General features: G+C 44.3%; 1 protein-coding gene across 1 annotated transcript in view; it reads right to left on the bottom strand.

Annotated features, from left to right (window-relative positions):
* Positions 1–1869: 1869 nt before the first annotated feature.
* Positions 1870–27500, bottom strand: part of fam83fa (family with sequence similarity 83 member Fa) — a 30168-nt gene continuing 4537 nt past the window's right edge. The window contains exons 2-5 of the mRNA XM_058374240.1: positions 7586–7753; positions 6082–6203; positions 4885–5954; positions 1870–2368 (exon numbers count right to left, since the gene is read on the bottom strand). Of these exons, the coding sequence (XP_058230223.1) occupies positions 2319–2368; positions 4885–5954; positions 6082–6203; positions 7586–7753 (1410 nt within the window). The 3' untranslated portion in view covers positions 1870–2318. The remainder of the gene's footprint in view (positions 2369–4884; positions 5955–6081; positions 6204–7585; positions 7754–27500) is intronic.

Here is a 27500-nt window from a genome sequence, read left to right as displayed (position 1 = left end):
TGGATGTAATGTAGAGTCTGTGCGTTTGAGTATAATATTTATGTCGAACACTGAAAATGAGATTTTTGTGAATTTCGAGCACTTTATTCTCTGACTTTAAACAAGTCAGTTAGCTGGCTTTCATTAGCCCTTTAGCCACGCCCACAAAACTCTTATAATGGTAACGCTCGCGGGCGCCATTTTCTTCCTGTTCTGGAGCTCAGAGTCTCTGCTGCTAGTTTAAGGATTTATTTTAGAAAAGTTTTTTCTTTCTTTTCTGTCTGTCCTTTTTATGATTCGACAGAAACCGTGTTCGAGAAAATGTTTCCTAAATTGGTGTGTGAATGTAAAATAAGTGATTTATTAGTGAAGGTGGATATTAAACCCAGCTCTATACTTCTGCATGCTGAACTCATCACTGACCTCACACTGGGGACAGAGGAACTGGACTAATGTCTGGTGTTCATAATGTCTGTTCCTCTAGATAAAAGAGAGCTGCTGTTTGTATCACAAGAAGAAAACAGATTTATTATATCCCCATAATAAAGTGAGAAGCTCCATGAGTACTGATACTGAACACAGCGTTTCAGACCTCAGGAATAAAGATGATTTTTTTCTGGATTTGCTTTGGTTCTAGTACATGAGGAAATTCTGAGTTACAATATAAATAATACACATTAAATAATTCCGGGAACAATTCACATCAGATTTAGTAGATAGTCCTTACTTAAAAATTCCTTCTACTGACAACTTGGATAAAAATGTAGAAGATAATTCAATTGCTTAAAAGATCAAAAGCTGTGTTATAAAGCTGTGTTATAAAGCTGTGTTATAAAGCCGTGTTATAAAGCCGTGTTATAAAGCCGTGTTGAGGGTCGTAGTGTTAGTTCATGTTTCCACGGGCCTCCTGTCTGTCTTTATAAACACACTCCACTTCATCATCAGAAAAAAGTGTAAACACAATGATTCAGTTCCACCTGCTGAACCGTCAGAGACTGGATCATGATGAACTTGGATGAACTTTAACGTACGAGTCTTTAATCGCCACAGACACTGAGGATTTTTTTATTTCTTTTTCAGTCTAATTTGTGTAATTAGAATAAAATACATTTTTCCAGATATATTCTGGATGACTGTAAAGAGGTCTTAAAAACTTCCCTTAAAATTCAATAATAACATTTTAAACTTTAAATACTGCTGAAATTTTAGTGTAAGCAGTCCAGTGTTCCTGAACATGACCTGAACATGGTTTCAGTTTCTTTCTGATCAGCTTGTTCTCTGAGGTTAAGTGGAGTTAACCTCTTTAACATCACTCTTTCTCGCTGCTGTTGGCGTAGTCCAACACTTTTTTTTTTATCATTTCTGTGAATCTGCTGTGTAAAACTGAAACTGTGGTCTGAAGCTTCAGTTTCCTTCACTTCCTCTCTCGCATCACCTCTATCTGCTGTTCATCTATCTTCTGTTTTTTTTTTTTTTTTTTGCAACATTAAAGATAGTGAGAAAATCAGGCATCACGTCATCTCTAGAGCCTGTGCTGGCGTTTACAGAAAAAAACAGGAGAAAAATATTCCATTCTGACATTTTCCACTTAGACGTCACTGTAGAGTTTAGTGTAAGTAGGTCAGTTGAGTGTGTGTGTATGTGTGTGTGTTTGTGTGTGTTTTAGCCACAGACACAGCAGTAATACAGTAGTCAAACAAAGGTGGGGAATGAAACTGAGCCACACCTACAGGACGTATGCTGAGGTCAGATCCATACACCTGTAAATACTCCAGCAGTGTTCTGAATTTTTATCTGCTGAAAAATTGGATTTAATGGTTTGAAAAGTGGTTGAAATGTGAAAAAAATAAACCCACACACAAAAACGCAGGACTTTTATTGAAGCTCTAAAGGTTGCTTTTTATTGCAGTCACTAAAAATCTCTTAAAAACTGTACATTCCTGCAGTCCATCCAGTGCATGGACACACACACATCACGTCTGGGAGTTTCACAGCTCGTCACCCACCACACACACACACACACACACACACACCACGCGGCAATGTGTTCACATTAACGACGGCTTCCTCATTTCACCTCAAACACTTGAATTTTGTCATCTCATATTTCCGAGGTGAAGCGTCGTGGCTGTCAAGTCTGATCTCACACACACACACACACACACACACACACACACACACACACACAGAAGCCCTCAGTCTAGAACATTCTTCTGTGAGACCGGTCTACATTTCCACACTGTACAGTACATTTACACTCCCATGCCTTTTTCTGTCCATTTTTTACACGCTGTAACGTTTCTGTCTCCGGCTGTAAGAGCGGTCAGCGTCCGCCGCTCTCACGACTGAATACACGACTTCTTCTGGTTGCGTTTTTGTCCTCTGGAACCTGAAAGACACAAAGACGCCATTATTCCACTGAAAAGCTCTGAGAAACCTGCCATCAGTGTCCTGGTTAAATCACATCACAATCAGACTGACACCATGGACTGGAGTGAAACTGGACTGGATTCAGCTTTCTAATGAAGCTCTGTTCACACTTACAGACACCATTCACAGTTACAGACACCATTCACACTTACAGACACCATTCACACTTACAGACACCATTCACAGTTACAGACACCATTCACAGTTACAGACACCATTCACACTTGCAGACACCATTCACACTTACAGACACCATTCACAGTTACAGACACCATTCACAGTTACAGACACCATTCACAGTTACAGACACCATTCACACTTACAGACACCATTCACAGTTACAGACACCATTCAGAGTTACAGACACCATTCAGAGTTACAGACACCATTCACACTTGCAGACACCATTCACACTTGCAGACACCATTCACACTTACAGACACCATTCACAGTTACAGACACCATTCACACTTGCAGACACCATTCACACTTGCAGACACCATTCACACTTACAGACACCATTCACAGTTACAGACACCATTCACACTTACAGACACCATTCACACTTACAGACACCATTCACAGTTACAGACACCATTCACACTTACAGACACCATTCACAGTTACAGACACCATTCACACTTACAGACACCATTCACACTTACAGACACCATTCACAGTTACAGACACCATTCACACTTGCAGACACCATTCACACTTACAGACACCATTCACACTTACAGACACCATTCACAGTTACAGACACCATTCACAGTTACAGACACCATTCACACTTACAGACACCATTCACAGTTACAGACACCATTCACAGTTACAGACACCATTCACAGTTACAGACACCATTCACACTTACAGACACCATTCACACTTACAGACACCATTCACACTTACAGACACCATTCACACTTACAGACACTGAGTCATTTCTCTTTATCCTCTAATAATTTGGTGATTTATTTGGTGATTTTTTTTCTGTTCAGGTTTGTAAAGGGGATTTTTGATGCAGAAAATGTTTTTAATTAAAAAAAATTAAAAATGGTTTTTAATGACTTGTGTGAAAGTTGTGAGCTCATTAGAAGGAGAAAGAAAAAGAAATAAGTCTGAAGATGATCTTTTGTATGACAACAAGCAGAAATAAATCCTTGCTTTTTCTAGTCAAATTCCACGTGAAGCGTCACGTTGGAGCACGGAGCTGCCAGAATCCCAGCCTGCGTGAGAGAGCGCTATCACAGACACATGGAAATATTTCAGTTCAGATGGATCACTCCATAATCTAATCTCATTCAAATCTCTAATCATTTCCTCTTATTAATAATTATAACTTTGTATTTTTAGAGAAAATGATGATATTAAATGTCACGCAACACAAAGAGCTGGAGAACAGAAGCTCCTGAGACTTCACACTGAAAGCTGTGTGGAGATTTATGAGTGTGAAGTGGTCACTGTAGGGCCTCAGTTCATTAGCCTCCTGGACACAGAGTTAAGCAGTGAAGATTCTTTCAAACAGACAGACAGACAGACAGACAGACAGACAGACAGACAGACAGACAGATAGATAGATAGATAGATAGATAGATAGATAGATAGATAGATAGATAGATAGATAGATAGAACTGTTAAACTTCATTCAGCAGAGAAACTGACAGAAGAATCTCCTTTCACTTAAACATTCCTCATGTATAATCAAATGCTGTAACTTTCTGATTGTGTGTGTGTGTGTGTGTGTGGATAATTTTAAAGTTATTTGTGTGTGTGTGTGTGGTAAAGTTTTAAGTTATTTGTGTGTGTGTGTGTGTGTGTGTGTGTGGATAATTTTAAAGTTATTTGTGTGTGTGTTTGTGTGTGTGTGTGTGGATAATTTTAAAGTTATTTGTGTGTGTGTGTGTGGTAAAGTTTTAAGTTATTTGTGTGTGTGTGTGTGTGTGTGTGGATAATTTTAAAGTTATTTGTGTGTGTGTTTGTGTGTGTGTGTGTGGATAATTTTAAAGTTATTTGTGTGTGTGTGTGTGGTAAAGTTTTAAGTTATTTGTGTGTGTGTGTGTGTGTTTGTGTGTGTGGATAATTTTAAAGTTATTTGTGTGTGTGTTTGTGTGTGTGTGGTAAAGTTTTAAGTTATTTGTGTGGGTGTGTGTGTTTGTGTGTGTGTGTGGATAATTTTAAAGTTATTTGTGTGTGTGTTTGTGTGTGTGTGGTAAAGTTTTAAGTTATTTGTGTGTGTGTGTGTGTTTGTGTGTGTGTGTGGATAATTTTAAAGTTATTTGTGTGTGTGTGTGTGTGGTAAAGTTTTAAGTTATTTGTGTGGGTGTGTGTGTGTTTGTGTGTGTGTGTGGATAATTTTAAAGTTATTTGTGTGCGTTTGTGTGTGTGTGTTGTAAAGTTTTAAGTCATTTGTGTTTGTGTGTGTGTGTTGTAAAGTTTTAAGTAATTTGTGTATGTGTGTTGTTAAGATCGTACCTTCCTCTGCTCCTGTGCTGATCACCTGCATGGACACACTTCTCTGGGGCAGTTTGGAGGATTTTTTGCTTTTGAATTTCAGCAGGTTCGGTTTTTCTATGACGACGAATGAATCGTCCAGTTCGTCTTCGACCACACTGGCGGGTCTTTCCCCTGGTGAAGAAGGTGGTGTGAGTTTGCCGTTGGGTATCTGCACGTTCTCAGGCTGCACCTCCTTCACGTGATTAGCTGTCTTTGGCGAGTCCTTTGTGTGATCGGTCAGTGTTGGAGACTGTTTGACATGATTGGTCAGTGTTGGAGATTGTTTGACGTGATTGGTCAGTTTTGGGGAGTCTTTGATTTGATTGGTCAGTTTTGGTGAGTGATTGGTCAGCTTTGGGGAGTCTTTAATGTGATTGGTCAGTTTTGGGGAGTCTTTGATCTGATTGGTGGGCTTTGCTTGTATTTGATTGGCTGTTTTCACATCTGAAGTGTAATTATGATAGGCTGTCTGTAGATCTGGACTCTGATTGGGCGACCTGCCTTTGAGGAACAGCCTGAAGGAGCTGCGCTGCTTTTTTGAACCGAACAAAGGCGATTTATTTCCATCTCCTTTACTGTCACTCGTCTCCTCCTGAGACACTCTGTCTGTCTGCTCTTTAGTGCCCCCACTGGTGTGGTGTAACTTCTCTGTGTTGCTCTCTGCACTGTTTCCGGCGTATTCCCTGAGCTTGCTCAGATCCTGCAGAGAGCCAGTAAGGCCTAAACTGTTTCCCACCACCAGGGCGTATTTGGGATTGTGGTATTTGTGTGCAGGAACTTTCAGATTGACCTGCTTGGATTCTCCCAGAGACACCTGAAAGCGGGAGGTGGATGCAGGTAGGGCGGGCTGGGTGTTGGTGGGCGGAGCTTTCAGGAGGGGGGTGGGCATGGTGTGTCTGGGGGGTTTGGGAATGTGGAACTCGTGGTACAGGTCCACTTTCTCCGACACGGCGTAGAGCTCGCGGAAATCGTTATCGAAGAAGTCAACCACGTGACCGGACATGACGGTGATGGTGTTCCGGTTCATCCGAGACGAGGTCCAGGTGAAACTGCGGGAGGAGACGGAAATGTATAACTGACCAAACAAAAATAAACAAACAAACAAGTCGATAAATAACACAAGGTGGGTCTAATTACATCAGAGTGTTTTTTTAAATAAAGAAACAAAGATCTGACCTGTAGGAGCCAAACATCACTTTCTCTCCATCCACCAACATGTACTTGGAGCACAGTGACCCCGGGAGTCTCCCGAAGGACAGAGCCAGACCGCTTCCTCGCACCATCCTCACACACACACTCTGATAAACACACACAAAGGTACGGAGTGTGACCTCATGGTGACCCCTGCACTGAAACCTTTCACACGCTGAGATCACTCCCATGACCTGATCTCTGAAGATCATCTAAAATGTCCTCCATGTGTTTAATAAGTCCCATGACATGCTCCTTATTTACAGCCTGAAGTTTTATGATATGGTTATGACATGTCCCTTCATTTCTCTAATAAAATATTTCAATCATATGAAATACATTAATATGAATATAATAATATAATAAAAACAAAACTCTGAATATTTCAAATTTATAGAAATGTTTCTGATTCTTCATAAAGCTGCTCCACTGAACCTAAACATCACCACGTAATGTCACATATCATGAGAACAGTTCAGAGTTTTGTGTTAAATTTTGTTTTTTATAATTTGCTAATGAAAATAAACAAAAGTTTGTAGCTCCACCCATCAGACCTGTACCTCGTCCTGGGGTGCACAAACTTTTGCACCTGTCTGTATTCTGTATTCTCAGTACTTAGGGAGAAGGTGAGGTTTAAACACTCACTTAAACAAACATCCAGCAAGAAGCTGTTCATGGAGCTGTGTGTGTGTTTAACCACACACGCACACACACACACACACACACACACTCACACACACACACAGGAGTGCCACTGCAGAGCGGAGAGTGAGCCAAAAAAAGGAACTTGTTTTGAGAAAAACTGGAAAAAGAAACTGAATAAACAAGAAAATGCAAGAGAGAGAGAGAAAGAGAGAGAGAGAATGTGTGTGTGTGTGTTTGAGAGAGAGAGAAGGAATAATTTTAGGAAATAAAAGAACAAAGAGAAGTTTCTTGAGCTGTTTTACTTTCTGTTCTCAGGAGCCATGGAGACTGTAACAGTATTACAGTGTGTGTGTGTGTGTGTGTGTGTGTGTTTTGTAGGCCAGGCTTCAGCAGTAATTCTTTCCTTGTACAAAGCAGGGAGGTAACACAAAGGGGGATTTGGATGGAAACTGAAGCGACGTGGCCACAAACACACAAACGACTATTTGTTCAATTTACACACTTGAGCTAGTTCAGCATAAACACACACACACACACACAGTGCATGCCTGAGAAAGGTGTTTCATGAGAGATTCCTCAGATTGCTGCTAAAACTGAAACACTAAAACACTGACTTTGACTTTTTTATATAAATAGTAGATTATAAATAGTAGGAGGAATGAGCGCACACACACACACACACACACAGAATTCTGAAACCTGAGCTAGACAAAAGAACAAAACAGATCGGACACAGTGGGCGGACTTATTTTTCTTACATTTTTGTGAACAAATGTACTTTATTTGTTGTATGTGTGTGTGTGTGTGTGTGTATGTGAGTGTGTGTGTGTGTGTGTGTTCTCACTCGGAGGTGTTGAGCTGATATCTGCAGCCTGTTACACATGTCCAGGAAGTGAGGGAGACCTTTCTCATCCAGCAGCAGGTAGACGGCAACACCACGCTTACTCGCTGCATCCAGAAGATCCTGCAGGATGAGCAGGTCTGTGAGGAGGTCCATGACCACGGCTATGGCCTAAAACACACACACACACACACACACAAAGGAAGGGATGAGTCACATGTAACACTCATTGCACTCTTAGCAACACACACACACACATTCTCTCTCTCTCTCTCTTGCATTTCCTTCTTTATTCTGTTTCTTGTGTGAGGAATTGTGTCTGAAGTCAGCAGATTAATGTAAAACATCTGTGTGGTGACTCATCAGTGTGGAACTGTGTGTAGAGTGTGAACATGACGATTCAGCAGATTCATGTTGGAGCAGAGCTGCACACTGACCTTCACTCACACAGCTCATACACAGCTCATACACAGCTCATACACAGCTCACACACAGCTCACACACAGCTCACACATAGCTCATACACAGCTCACACACAGCTCATACACAGCTCATACAGCTCATACACAGCTCATACACAGCTCATACACAGCTCACACACAGCTCATACACAGCTCATACACAGCTCATACACAGCTCACACACAGCTCATACACAGCTCACACAGCTCATACACAGCTCATACACAGCTCATACACAACTCATACACAGCTCATACAGCTCATACACAGCTCATACACAACTCATACACAGCTAACAAACAGCTCAACACAGCTCACACACAGCTCAACACACAGCTCACACACAGCTCACACACAGCTCTCACACAGCTCACACACAGCTCACACACAGCTCACACACAGCTCATACACAGCTCACACACAGCTCACACACAGCTCTCACACAACTCACACACAGCTCATACACAGCTCTCACACAGCTCACACACAGCTCATACAGCTCATACACAGCTCACACACAACTCATACACAGCTCATACACAGCTCATACACAGCTCACACAGCTCATACACAGCTCATACACAGCTCATACACAGCTCATACAGCTCACACATAGCTCACACACAGCTCACACACAGCTCACACACAGCTCACACACAGCTCATACACAGCTCACACACAGCTCATACAGCTCACACACAGCTCATACACAGCTCATACACAGCTCACACATAGCTCACACACAGCTCACACACAGCTCATACACAGCTCATACAGCTCACACACAGCTCATACACAGCTCACACACAGCTCACACACAGATCATACACAGCTCACACGCAGCTCATACACAGCTCACACAGAGCTCATACACAGCTCATACAGCTCACACACAACTCATACACAGCTCATACACAACTCATACACAGCTCATACACAGCTCACACACAGCTCATACACAGCTCATACACAGCTCACACACAGCTTACACACAGCTTACACACAGCTCACACACAGCTCACAAACAGTTCACACACGGCTCACACATAGGTCACACACAGCTCACACACAGCTCACACACAGCTCACACACAGCTCACACACAGCTCATACAGCTCACACACAGCTCATACAACTCATACACAACTCATACAGCTCACGCACAGCTCATACAGCTCACACACAGCTCACACACAGCTCACACACAGCTCACACACAGCTCATACAGCTCACACACAGCTCATACAGCTCATACACAGCTCATACAGCTCACGCACAGCTCATACAGCTCACACACAGCTCACATACAGCTCGCACACAACTCACACACAGCTCACACACAGCTCACACACAGCTCACACACAGCTAACACACAGCTCACACACAGCTCATACAGCTCACACACAGCTCATACACAGCTCACACAGCTCGCACACAGCTCACACACAGCTCACACACAGCTCACACACAGCTCATACACAGCTAACACACAGCTCATACAGCTCACACAGCTCACACACAGCACATACACAGCTCACACACAGCTCACACACAGCTCATACACAGCTCATACAGCTCACACACAGCTCATACAGCTCAAACAGCTCACACACAGCTCACACACAGCTCATACAGCTCACACACAGCTCATACAGCTCACACACAGCTCACACAGCTCACACACAGCTCACACAGCTCACACACAGATCATACACAGCTCACACACAGCTCACACACAGCTCATACACAGCTCATACAGCTCACACACAGCTCATACACAGCTCACACACAGCTCACACACAGCTCACACACAGCTCACACACACCTCACACACACCTCACACACAGCTCATACAGCTCACACACAGCTCACACACAGTTCACACACAGTTCACACACAGATCATACACAGCTCATACACAGCTCACACAGCTCATACAGCTCACGCACAGCTCACACACAGCTCACACACAGCTCACACACAGCTCACACAGCTCACACACAGCTCATACACAGCTCACACACAACTCATACAGCTCACACACAGCTCATACAGCTCATACACAACTCATACACAACTCATACAGCTCACGCACAGCTCATACAGCTCACACTCAGCTTACACACAGCTCATACACAGCTCACACACAGCTCATACAGCTCAGACACAGCTCATACAGCTCACACAGCTCACACACAGCTCACACACAGCTCATACAGCTCACACACAGCTCACACAGCTCACAAACAGCTCACACACAGCTCACACACAGCTCACACACAGCTCATACACAGCTCATACACAGCTCACACACAGCTCATACAGCTCATACACACCTCACATACAGCTCACACACAGCTCACACACAGCTCACACACAGCTCACACACACCTCACACACAGCTCACACACACCTCACACACACCTCACACACAGCTCACACACAGCTCATACACAGCTCACACACAGCTCATACAGCTCACACACAGCTCATACACAGCTCACACACACCTCACACACAGCTCATACAGCTCACACACAGCTCATACACAGCTCACACACAGCTCATACAGCTCACACACAGCTCATACAGCTCATCACAACTCATACACAACTCATACAGCTCACACACAGCTCATACACAGCTCACACACAGCTCAAACACAACTCAAACAGCTCACGCACAGCTCACACAGCTCATACACAGCTCACACACAGCTCACACACAGCTCATACAGCTCACACACAGCTCACACACAGCTCTCACACAGCTCTCACACAGCTCATACAGCTCACACAGCTCACACACAGCTCATACACAGCTCACACACAGCTCACACACAGCTCATACACAGCTCACACAGCTCACACACAGCTCACCCACAGCTCACACACAGCTCATAAAACAGCTCACACAGCTCACACACAGTTCACACAGCTCATACAGCTCATGCAGCTCACACACAGCTCACACAGCTCACACACAGTTCACACAGCTCATGCAGCTCACACACAGCTCACACACAGCTCACACAGCTCACACACAGCTCATACAGCTCACACACAGCTCACACACAGCTCACACACAGATCATACACAGCTCATACACAGCTCACACAGCTCATACAGCTCACACACAGCTCACACACAGCGCACACAGCTCACACACAGCTCACACACAGCTCATACAGCTCACACACAGCTCACACACAGCTCACACACAGCTCACACACAGATCATACACAGCTCATACAGCTCATACAGCTCACATACAGCTCACACACAGCTCACACACAGTTCACACACAGCTCATACACAGCTCACACGTAGCTCATACACAGCTCACACACAGCTCATACAGCTCACACACAGCTCATACACAGCTCATACACAGCTCATACACAGCTCACACACAGCTCACACACAGCTCATACACAGCTCACACACAGCTCATACACAGCTCACACAGCTCATACAAAGCTCATACACAGCTCACACACAGCTCACACACAGCTCACACACAGCTCATACACAGCTCATACACAGCTCACACACAGCTCACACACAGCTCACACACAGCTCATACAGCTCATACACAGCTCACACACAACTCATACACAGCTCATACACAGCTCACACAGCTCATACACAGCTCATACACAGCTCACACATAGCTCACACAAAGCTCACACACAGCTCACACACAGCTCACACACAGCTCATACACAGCTCACACACAGCTCATACACAGCTCACACAGCTCATACACAGCTCACACACAGCTCATACACAGCTCACACACAGCTCACACACAGCTCACACATAGCTCATACAGCTCACACACAGCTCACACACAGCTCACACACAGCTCATACACAGCTCATACACAGCTCACACACAGCTCACACACAGATCATACACAGCTCACACGCAGCTCATACACAGCTCATACACAGCTCACACAGAGCTCATACAGCTCACACACAACTCATACACAACTCATACACAGCTCATACACAGCTCACACACAGCTCATACACAGCTCACACACAGCTCATACACAGCTTACACACAGCTCATACACAGCTTACACACAGCTTACACACAGCTCACACACAGCTCACAAACAGTTCACACACGGCTCACACATAGGTCACACACAGCTCACACACAGCTCACACATAGCTCACACACAGCTCACACACAGCTCATACAGCTCACACACAGCTCATACAACTCATACACAACTCATACAGCTCACGCACAGCTCATACAGCTCACACACAGCTCACATACAGCTCACACACAGCTCACACACAGCTCATACAGCTCACACACAGCTCATACAGCTCATACACAGCTCATACAGCTCACGCACAGCTCATACAGCTCACACACAGCTCACATACAGCTCGCACACAGCTCACACACAGCTCACACAGCTCACACACAGCTTACACACAGCTCATACAGCTCACACACAGCTCACACACAGCTCATACACAGCTCACACACAGCTCATACAGCTCACACAGCTCACACAGCTCACACACAATTCACACACAGCTCACACACAGCTCACACACAGCTCACACAGCTCACACAGCTCACACACAGCTCATACAGCTCATACACAGTTCACACACAGCTCACACACAGCTCACACACAGCTCATACAGCTCACACACAGCTCACACACAGCTCACACATAGCTCACACACAGCTCACACATAGCTCACACATAGCTCACACACAGCTCACAAACAGATCATACAGCTCACGCACAGCTCATACAGCTCACACTCAGCTTACACACAGCTCATACACAGCTCACACACAGCTCACACACAGCTCAAACACAGCTCATACACAGCTCACACACAGCTCACACACAGCTCACACACAGCTCACACACAGCTCATACAGCTCACACACAGCTCACACACAGCTCACACACAGCTCACACACAGCTCACACATAGCTCACACACAGCTCACAAACAGATCATACAGCTCACGCACAGCTCATACAGCTCACACTCAGCTTACACACAGCTCATACACAGCTCACACACAGCTCACACACAGCTCAAACACAGCTCACACACAGCTCTCACACAGCTCACACACAGCTCATACAGCTCACACAGCTCACACACAGCTCATACACAGCTCACACACAGCTCACACACAGCTCATACACAGCTCACACAGCTCACACACAGCTCACACACAGCTCATACAGCTCACACACAGCTCACACACAGCTCACACACAGTTCATACAGCTCACACACAGCTCACACACAGCTCATAAAACAGCTCACACAGCTCACCCACAGCTCACACACAGTTCACACAGCTCATACAGCTCATGTAGCTCACACACAGCTCACACACAGCTCACACACAGCTCACACAGCTCACACACAGCTCATACAGCTCACACACAGCTCACACACAGCTCACACACAGTTCACACACAGATCATACACAGCTCATACACAGCTCATACAGCTCACACACAGCTCACACACAGCTCACACACAGCTCACACACAGCTCATACAGCTCACACACAGCTCACACACAGTTCACACACAGATCATACACAGCTCATACAGCTCACATACAGCTCACACACAGCTCACACACAGTTCACACACAGTTCACACACAGCTCACACACAGCTCATACACAGCTCATACACAGCTCACACACAGCTCACACACAGCTCATACAGCTCACACACAGCTCACACACAGCTCACACACAGCTCACACACAGCTCACACACAGCTCATACAGCTCACACACAGCTCATACACAGCTCACACACACCTCACACACACCTCACACACAGCTCACACACAGCTCACACACAGCTCATACAGCTCACACACAGCTCATACACAACTCATACACAACTCATACAGCTCACGCACAGCTCATACAGCTCACACACAGCTCACACACAGCTCACACACAGCTCACACACAGCTCACACACAGCTCACACACAGCTCACACACAGCTCACACACAGCTCACACACAGCTCATACACAGCTCACACAGCTCATACACAGCTCATACAGCTCACACATAGCTCACACAAAGCTCACACACAGCTCACACACAGCTCATACACAGCTCACACACAGCTCATACACAGCTCACACAGTTCATACACAGCTCACACACAGCTCACACACAGCTCACACACAGCTCATACAGCTCACACACAGCTCATACACAGCTCACACACAGCTCATACACAGCTCATACACAGCTCACACACAGCTCACACACAGATCATACACAGCTCACACGCAGCTCATACACAGCTCACACAGAGCTCATACACAGCTCATACAGCTCACACACAACTCATACACAGCTCATACACAACTCATACACAGCTCATACACAGCTCACACACAGCTCATACACAGCTCACACACAGCTTACACACAGCTTACACACAGCTCACACACAGCTCATACACAGCTTACACACAGCTTACACACAGCTCACACACGGCTCACAAACAGTTCACACACGGCTCACACATAGGTCACACACAGCTCACACACAGCTCACACATAGCTCACACACAGCTCACACACAGCTCATACAGCTCACACACAGCTCATACAACTCATACACAACTCATACAGCTCACGCACAGCTCATACAGCTCACACACAGCTCACATACAGCTCACACACAGCTCACACACAGCTCATACAGCTCACACACAGCTCATACAGCTCATACACAGCTCATACAGCTCACGCACAGCTCATACAGCTCACACACAGCCCACATACAGCTCGCACACAGCTCACACAGAGCTCACACAGCTCATACACAGCTCATACAGCTCACGCACAGCTCATACAGCTCACACACAGCTCACATACAGCTCACACACAGCTCACACACAGCTCATACAGCTCACACACAGCTCATACAGCTCATACACAGCTCATACAGCTCACGCACAGCTCATACAGCTCACACACAGCTCACATACGGCTCGCACACAGCTCACACACAGCTCACACAGCTCACACACAGCTTACACACAGCTCATACAGCTCACACACAGCTTACACACAGCTCATACAGCTCACACACAGCTCACACACAGCTCACACACAGCTCACACACAGCTCATACACAGCTCATACACAGCTCACACAGCTCATACACAATTCACACACAGCTCACACACAGCTCACACACAGCTCACACACAGCTCACACAGCTCACACACAGCTCACACACAGCTCATACAGCTCATACACAATTCACACACAGCTCACACACAGCTCACACAGCTCACACACAGCTCACAAACAGATCATACAGCTCACGCACAGCTCATACAGCTCACACTCAGCTTACACACAGCTCACACACAGCTCACACACAGCTCAAACACAGCTCATACACAGCTCATACAGCTCACACACAGCTCATACAGCTCACACACCTCACACACAGCTCATACACAGCTCACACACAGCTCACACACAGCTCACACACAGCTCATACAGCTCATACACAGCTCATACACAGCTCACACACAGCTCATACACAGCTAACACACAGCTCATACAGCTCACACACAGCTCATACAGCTCACACAGCTCACACACAGCTCATACACAGCTCACACACAGCTCACACACAGCTCACACACAGCTCATACACAGCTAACACACAGCTCATACAGCTCACACACAGCTCATACAGCTCACACAGCTCACACACAGCGCATACACAGCTCACACAGCTCACACACAGCTCACACACAGCTCATACACAGCTCATCCAGCTCACACACAGCTCACACAGCTCACACACAGCTCACACACAGCTCATACAGCTCACACAGCTCACACACAGCTCATACACAGCTCACACAGCTCACACACAGCTCACACACAGCTCACACACAGCTCATACACAGCTAACACACAGCTCATACAGCTCACACACAGCTCATACAGCTCACACAGCTCACACACAGCGCATACACAGCTCACACAGCTCACACACAGCTCATACACAGCTCATCCAGCTCACACACAGCTCACACAGCTCACACAGCTCACACACAGCTCACACACAGCTCATACAGCTCACACACAGCTCATACAGCTCACACACAGCTCACACAGCTCACACACAGCTCACACAGCTCACACACAGATCATACACAGCTCACACACAGCTCATACAGCTCACACACAGCTCATACACAGCTCACACACAGCTCACACACAGCTCACACACAGCTCATACAGCTCACACACAGCTCATACACAGCTCACACACACCTCACACACACCTCACACACAGCTCACACACAGCTCATACAGCTCACACACAGCTCATACAGCTCATACACAACTCATACACAACTCATACAGCTCACGCACAGCTCATACAGCTCACACTCAGCTTACACACAGCTCATACACAGCTCACACACAGCTCATACAGCTCACACACAGCTCAGACACAGCTCAGACACAGCTCATACAGCTCACACAGCTCACACACAGCTCATACAGCTCACACATAGCTCACACAGCTCACACACAGCTCACACACAGCTCACACACAGCTCATACACAGCTCACACACACCTCACACACACCTCACACACAGCTCATACAGCTCACACACAGCTCATGCACAGCTCACACACAGCTCATACAGCTCACACACAGCTCATACACAGCTCACACACACCTCACACACACCTCACACACAGCTCATACAGCTCACACACAGCTCATACACAGCTCACACACAGCTCATACAGCTCACACACAGCTCATACAGCTCATACACAACTCATACACAACTCATACAGCTCACACACAGCTCACACACAGCTCATACACAGCTCACACACAGCTCAAACACAACTCATACAGCTCACGCACAGCTCATACACAGCTCACACACAGCTCACACACAGCTCATACAGCTCACACACAGCTCTCACACAGCTCACACACAGCTCACACACAGCTCATACAGCTCACACAGCTCACACACAGCTCATACACAGCTCACACACAGCTCACACACAGCTCACACACAGCTCATACAGCTCACACACAGCTCACACACAGCTCATACAGTTCACACACAGCTCACACACAGCTCATACAGTTCACACACAGCTCACACACAGCTTACACACAACTCACACACAGCTCGTACAGCTCACACACAGCTCACACACAGCTCATACAGTTCACACACAGCTCATACAGCTCAAACAGCTCATACACAGCTCACACACAGCTCACACACAGCTCACACACAGCTCATACAGTTCACACACAGCTCACACACAGCTCACACACAGTTCACACACAGTTCACACACAGCTCACACACAGCTCACACAGCTCATACAGCTCACACACAGCTCACACACAGCTCACACACAGCTCATACACAGCTCATACACAGTTCACACACAGCTCACACACAGCTCACACACAGCTCACACAGCTCACACACAGCTCACACACAGCTCACACACAGCTCATACAGTTCACACACAGCTCACACACAGCTCACACACAGCTCACACAGCTCACACACAGCTCACACACAGCTCATACAGCTCACACACAGCTCACACACAGCTCACACATAGCTCACACACAGCTCACACATAGCTCACACATAGCTCACACACAGCTCATACAGCTCACACTCAGCTTACACACAGCTCACACACAGCTCACACACAGCTCAAACACAGCTCATACAGCTCATACACAGTTCACACACAGCTCACACACAGCTCACACACAGCTCATACAGCTCACACACAGCTCACACACAGCTCATACAGCTCACACACAGCTCACACACAGTTCACACACAGCTCACACACAGCTCACACAGCTCATACAGCTCACACACAGCTCACACACAGCTCACACACAGCTCATACACAGCTCATACACAGTTCACACACAGCTCACACACAGCTCACACACAGCTCACACAGCTCACACACAGCTCACACACAGCTCACACACAGCTCACACACAGCTCACACAGCTCACACACAGCTCACACAGCTCACACACAGCTCACACACAGCTCACACACAGCTCACACACAGCTCATACAGTTCACACACAGCTCACACACAGCTCACACACAGCTCACACACAGCTCACACACAGCTCATACAGTTCACACACAGCTCACACACAGCTCACACACAGCTCACACAGCTCACACACAGCTCACACACAGCTCACACACAGCTCATACAGTTCACACACAGCTCATACAGCTCACACACAGCTCACCCACAGCTCACACATAGCTCACACAGAGCTCACACATAGCTCACACATAGCTCACACACAGCTCACAAACAGATCATACAGCTCACGCACAGCTCATACAGCTCACACTCAGCTTACACACAGCTCACACACAGCTCACACACAGCTCAAACACAGCTCATACACAGCTCATACACAGCTCATACACAGCTCATACAGCTCACACACAGCTCACACAGCTCACACAGCTCACACACAGCTCACACACAGCTCATACAGCTCATACACAATTCACACACAGCTCACACACAGCTCACACAGCTCACACACAGCTCACACACAGCTCATACAGCTCATACACAGTTCACACACAGCTCACACACAGCTCATACAGCTCACACACAGCTCACACACAGCTCACACATAGCTCACACACAGCTCACACATAGCTCACACATAGCTCACACACAGCTCACAAACAGATCATACAGCTCACGCACAGCTCATACAGCTCACACTCAGCTTACACACAGCTCACACACAGCTCACACACAGCTCAAACACAGCTCATACACAGCTCATACAGCTCACACACAGCTCATACAGCTCACACACCTCACACACAGCTCATACACAGCTCACACACAGCTCACACACAGCTCACACACAGCTCATACAGCTCATACACAGCTCATACACAGCTCACACACAGCTCATACACAGCTAACACACAGCTCATACAGCTCACACCCAGCTCATACAGCTCACACAGCTCACACACAGCTCATACACAGCTCACACAGCTCACACACAGCTCACACACAGCTCACACACAGCTCATACACAGCTAACACACAGCTCATACAGCTCACACACAGCTCATACAGCTCACACAGCTCACACACAGCGCATACACAGCTCACACAGCTCACACACAGCTCACACAGCTCACACACAGCTCACACACAGCTCATACACAGCTCATCCAGCTCACACACAGCTCACACAGCTCACACACAGCTCACACACAGCTCATACAGCTCACACACAGCTCATACAGCTCACACACAGCTCACACAGCTCACACACAGCTCACACAGCTCACACACAGCTCACACACAGCTCATACAGCTCACACACAGCTCATACACAGCTCACACACAGCTCACACACAGCTCACACACAGCTCTCACACAGCTCATACAGCTCACACACAGCTCATACACAGCTCACACACACCTCACACACACCTCACACACACCTCACACACAGCTCACACACAGCTCATACAGCTCACACACAGCTCATACAGCTCATACACAACTCATACACAACTCATACAGCTCACGCACAGCTCATACAGCTCACACTCAGCTTACACACAGCTCATACACAGCTCACACACAGCTCATACAGCTCACACACAGCTCAGACACAGCTCAGACACAGCTCATACAGCTCACACAGCTCACACACAGCTCATACAGCTCACACATAGCTCACACAGCTCACACACAGCTCACACACAGCTCACACACAGCTCACACACAGCTCACACACACCTCACACACACCTCACACACAGCTCATACAGCTCACACACAGCTCATGCACAGCTCACACACAGCTCATACAGCTCACACACAGCTCATACACAGCTCACACACAGCTCACACACACCTCACACACAGCTCATACAGCTCACACACAGCTCATACAGCTCACACACAGCTCATACACAGCTCACACACAGCTCATACAGCTCACACACAGCTCATACAGCTCATACACAACTCATACACAACTCATACAGCTCACACACAGCTCACACACAGCTCACACACAGCTCACACACAGCTCATACAGCTCACACACAGCTCTCACACAGCTCACACACAGCTCATACAGCTCACACAGCTCACACACAGCTCATACACAGCTCACACACAGCTCACACACAGCTCACACACAGCTCATACAGCTCACACACAGCTCACACACAGCTCATACAGTTCACACACAGCTCACACACAGCTCATACAGTTCACACACAGCTCACACACAGCTTACACACAACTCACACACAGCTCATACAGCTCACACACAGCTCACACACAGCTCATACAGTTCACACACAGCTCATACAGCTCAAACAGCTCATACACAGCTCACACACAGCTCACACACAGCTCACACACAGCTCATACAGTTCACACACAGCTCACACACAGTTCACACACAGTTCACACACAGCTCACACAGCTCATACAGCTCATACAGCTCACACACAGCTCACACACAGCTCACACACAGCTCATACACAGTTCACACACAGCTCACACACAGCTCACACACAGCTCACACACAGCTCATACAGTTCACACACAGCTCACACACAGCTCACACACAGCTCACACACAGCTCACACACAGCTCATACAGTTCACACACAGCTCACACACAGTTCACACACAGCTCACACACAGCTCACACAGCTCACACACAGCTCACACACAGCTCATACAGTTCACACACAGCTCACACACAGCTCACACAGCTCACACACAGCTCACACACAGCTCACACAGCTCACACACAGCTCACACACAGCTCACACACAGCTCAGTGCTTCATGTTAATAATTAAAACATCAACAAAGCCACAAGAAACAACTTAAAACCCCAAACTCATCATGTCCACACCTCCACCCTCATTACAGACACAAGATCTATGAATATACATGAATATGCAAATTCAGAGGCACACCCATGTCCTCCTGTCTCAAAAACGCAAAAATCAGTACCTTACCTAGCGGCTTAGTGAACCACTAGTCTTACTTAGTTACTCTTATTTAAATCTGTGGAATATCAAGAAGTTTCAATGACGACCACCATCTTGTCTGTAGCTAGCATTAGCTAAGTGATACTGCAGGGGGGTGGAGTTTTACAGCCCCACCCTTTACTGAAAAAGACCAGTTTAAGTGCAGAAATGTGATAAATTGCATAAGACAATAAAATTGGACCTTAAATCATCTACATAATGAGAATCAGCCTGTGGGAGGAGTTTATCGAAGCGACGCCCACTCCGTCAGTCTCCTAACAGAGGGATTGTAATACAATAAGAGCTTTAACAAAGCAGCTGTAGACGCTGTTGAAATTCAGGTTTAACAGAATTGGTGCCGTCTCTGAAGCACAAACACACAGATAATAAAAATGTTGTTGTGTGAGAATGAAATTCAAATCCAGCTGAAAACCATTAGCTTAATGATCCTGAAAAAACAGGTTCCACGCCCCAGCATGCAGCTTCCAACCGCTTCAGGACTCGCTGCATGACTCCTGAGCAGTGGATGTACAGGTAGAACATGACACCTGAAATAACCCACCCTGTGTGTGTGTGTGTGTTTAAACTACTGATTGTACATTATAATAATCTCATTATTATTCATTATAATTGTCATTGACCCGTGGCTCACATGGCACTCACACGGCACTCACACGGCACTCACATGGAAATTCACAGGAACTGATCACTATCAGAGTTCTTCCTAATCTGTGATCTTTCCTCATTCTGTTAAAGTTTTTTTTCCCTCCCTTTGTCACTGTGATCATCATCATCATCATCATCATCATCTGGCTCAGCAGGTATGACTGAAGCTGAAATGAATGTGATTAGCAGAACTGGTTTTGCCCCGGGGCTTTTACCAGCATGTCAGACACGAGAGCTTTCCTGTTACTGTATGATTAATATTAATGAGAGTGGGGTGGAATTAAAGCTGCACCAAAACATACTGAAGGGCGTTATGTCAATTCTGTCGCTCTAACGAGCAAAAAAACATTTACTAATCATTTTATTATGTAATGATTAGATTTATTGATAAAGTTTTTATTATGTTTTTTTTTAAAGTTTTTATAAAGTGCTGGTTATTAGAGCTGTGTGTTGAGCTAAAGCAGTAGCATTTAGCAGGATAAGCTCCGCCTCCAATAGTACAGCTTCTTAAGGAAAGTGTTTTCTCTAGAACAAGAACTTAAAAAAACATCTGGAAAAACAAGCCGGGAATTAAACCTGGCCCTACTTCCTCATCTGAATCTGCCTGGATAAAAAAGTTCCTCTATCGCTGATAAAGTTTCTGGGCTTTTTCTTTCCCTGACTCCCGAACCCAAAAATTCTAGCATGGCTCTGGAAAGAGTTCCTAAAAGGTTCCTGGGTTCTCAGAAAGTCCCTGAATAGCTTCCTGAGTCCCATAAAATGTGTGAGTCTCTAAAATCTTCTTGGGTTCCTCAAAAGGTTCCTGTGGCTGTTCACATTCTGCTGGAGAGAGGTTTCTGATGTGTTTCAGGAGGACAGTGAGATGTGAGATGATCTGGTGTATAAACCTGCTCCGTGAAGACAGATTTCTGTGACATTAAAGGAACGTCTCTCTTCCTTTCCGTCTCTGGTCAGGTGACTGATGGGATGTGAGTGTAACAGGACGGAGATGTGAGAGGTGAGAGAGGTGTGACGCTCTAACTGAATCAAAATGTCACGAGTGTTCTTACAGAGGATAATTATGACCTTTTATTATCTCTCAGCTTTATGATTCTGAATCAACAAACACTGAATCACTCCTGAAACTGGTACAGGTCCAACAGGGTGGGGGTGGGGGGGGCAGAGAGAGAGAGAGAGAGAGAGAGAGAGAGAGAGCAATAAGAGCTGGAAGGAAAAATAAAAGCTCTGTCTTATCAGGTTATTGGGAATCATTATTACTTCATTATCTCTTAACACAATCACAACTACACATCTACAGAACTACACAACTATACAACTACACATCTACAGAACTACACAACTATACAACTACACATCTACAGAACTACACAACTATACAACTACACATCTACAGAACTACACAACTATACAACTACACATCTACAGAACTACACAACTATACAACTACACATCTACAGAACTACACAACTATACAACTACACATCTACAGAACTACACAACTACAGAACTACACAACTATACAACTACACATCTACACAACTATACAACTACACATCTACAGAACTACACAACTATACAACTACACATCTACAGAACTACACAACTACAGAACTACACAACTATACAACTACACATCTACAGAACTACACAACTATACAACTACACAACTATACAACTACACATCTACAGAACTACACAACTATACAACTACACATCTACAGAACTACACAACTATACAACTACACATCTACAGAACTACACAACTATACAACTACACATCTACAGAACTACACAACTATACAACTACACATCTACAGAACTACACAACTATACAACTACACATCTACAGAACTACACAACTATACAACTACACAACTATACAACTACACATCTACAGAACTACACAACTATACAACTACACATCTACAGAACTACACAACTATACAACTACACATCTACAGAACTACACAACTATACAACTACACAACTATACAACTACACATCTACAGAACTACACAACTATACAACTACACATCTACAGAACTACACAACTACAGAACTACACAACTATACAACTACACATCTACACAACTACACAACTATACAACTACACAACTATACAACTACACATCTACAGAACTACACAACTATACAACTACACATCTACAGAACTACACAACTATACAACTACACAACTATACAACTACACATCTACAGAACTACACAACTATACAACTACACATCTACAGAACTACACAACTACAGAACTACACAACTATACAACTACACATCTACACAACTACACAACTATACAACTACACAACTATACAACTACACATCTACAGAACTACACAACTATACAACTACACATCTACAAAACTACACAACTATACAACTACACATCTACAGAACTACACAACTATACAACTACACATCTACAAAACTACACAACTATACAACTACACATCTACAGAACTACACAACTATACAACTACACATCTACAAAACTACACAACTATACAACTACACATCTACAGAACTACACAACTATACAACTACACATCTACAAAACTACACAACTATACAACTACACATCTACAGAACTACACAACTATACAACTACACATCTACAGAACTACACAACTATACAACTACACATCTACAGAACTACACAACTATACAACTACACATCTACAGAACTACACAACTATACAACTACACATCTACAAAACTACACAACTATACAACTACACATCTACAGAACTACACAACTATACAACTACACATCTACAGAACTACACAACTATACAACTACACATCTACAGAACTACACAACTATACAACTACACATCTACAGAACTACACAACTATACAACTACACATCTACAGAACTACACAACTACAGAACTACACAACTATACAACTACACAACTATACAACTACACATCTACAGAACTACACAACTATACAACTACACATCTACAGAACTACACAACTACAGAACTACACAACTATACAACTACACATCTACAGAACTACACAACTATACAACTACACAACTATACAACTACACATCTACAGAACTACACAACTATACAACTACACATCTACAAAACTACACAACTATACAACTACACATCTACAGAACTACACAACTATACAACTACACATCTACAGAACTACACAACTATACAACTACACATCTACAGAACTACACAACTATACAACTACACATCTACAGAACTACACAACTATACAACTACACATCTACAGAACTACACAACTACAGAACTACACAACTATACAACTACACAACTATACAACTACACATCTACAGAACTACACAACTATACAACTACACATCTACAGAACTACACAACTACAGAACTACACAACTATACAACTACACATCTACAGAACTACACAACTATACAACTACACAACTATACAACTACACATCTACAGAACTACACAACTATACAACTACACATCTACAGAACTACACAACTACAGAACTACACAACTATACAACTACACATCTACACAACTACACAACTATACAACTACACAACTATACAACTACACATCTACAGAACTACACAACTATACAACTACACATCTACAGAACTACACAACTATACAACTACACAACTATACAACTACACATCTACAGAACTACACAACTATACAACTACACAACTATACAACTACACATCTACAGAACTACACAACTATACAACTACACATCTACAGAACTACACAACTATACAACTACACATGAACTACACAACTACACAACTATACAACTACACAACTATACAACTACACATCTACAGAACTACACAACTATACAACTACACATCTACAAAACTACACAACTATACAACTACACATCTACAGAACTACACAACTATACAACTACACATCTACAAAACTACACAACTATACAACTACACATCTACAGAACTACACAACTATACAACTACACATCTACAGAACTACACAACTATACAACTACACATCTACAGAACTACACAACTATACAACTACACATCTACAGAACTACACAACTATACAACTACACATCTACAAAACTACACAACTATACAACTACACATCTACAGAACTACACAACTATACAACTACACATCTACAGAACTACACAACTATACAACTACACATCTACAGAACTACACAACTATACAACTACACATCTACAGAACTACACAACTATACAACTACACAACTATACAACTACACAACTATACAACTACACATCTACAGAACTACACAACTATACAACTACACATCTACAGAACTACACAACTATACAACTACACATCTACAGAACTACACAACTATACAACTACACAACTATACAACTACACAACTATACAACTACACATCTACAGAACTACACAACTATACAACTACACATCTACAGAACTACACAACTACAGAACTACACAACTATACAACTACACATCTACAGAACTACACAACTATACAACTACACAACTATACAACTACACATCTACAGAACTACACAACTATACAACTACACATCTACAGAACTACACAACTACAGAACTACACAACTATACAACTACACAACTATACAACTACACATCTACAGAACTACACAACTATACAACTACACATCTACAGAACTACACAACTATACAACTACACATCTACAAAACTACACAACTATACAACTACACATCTACAGAACTACACAACTATACAACTACACATCTACAGAACTACACAACTATACAACTACACATCTACAGAACTACACAACTACAGAACTACACAACTATACAACTACACAACTATACAACTACACATCTACAGAACTACACAACTATACAACTACACATCTACAGAACTACACAACTACAGAACTACACAACTATACAACTACACATCTACAGAACTACACAACTATACAACTACACAACTATACAACTACACATCTACAGAACTACACAACTATACAACTACACATCTACAGAACTACACAACTACAGAACTACACAACTATACAACTACACATCTACAGAACTACACAACTATACAACTACACAACTATACAACTACACATCTACAGAACTACACAACTATACAACTACACATCTACAGAACTACACAACTACAGAACTACACAACTATACAACTACACAACTATACAACTACACATCTACAGAACTACACAACTATACAACTACACATCTACAGAACTACACAACTATACAACTACACATCTACAAAACTACACAGACTATACAACTACACAACTATACAACTACACATCTACAGAACTACACAACTACAGAACTACACAACTATACAACTACACATCTACAGAACTACACAACTATACAACTACACATCTACAGAACTACACAACTACAGAACTACACAACTATACAACTACACATCTACAGAACTACACAACTATACAACTACACAACTATACAACTACACATCTACAGAACTACACAACTACAGAACTACACAACTATACAACTACACATCTACAGAACTACACAACTATACAACTACACATCTACAGAACTACACAACTATACAACTACACAACTATACAACTACACATCTACAGAACTACACAAC

The sequence above is a fragment of the Hemibagrus wyckioides genome, linkage group LG02 (assembly GCF_019097595.1).
Source record: "Hemibagrus wyckioides isolate EC202008001 linkage group LG02, SWU_Hwy_1.0, whole genome shotgun sequence".
NCBI classification, from domain to species: domain Eukaryota; kingdom Metazoa; phylum Chordata; class Actinopteri; order Siluriformes; family Bagridae; genus Hemibagrus; species Hemibagrus wyckioides.
Note: the sequence above shows the minus strand (reverse complement) of the source record. Positions and strands in the feature narration are given on the sequence as shown.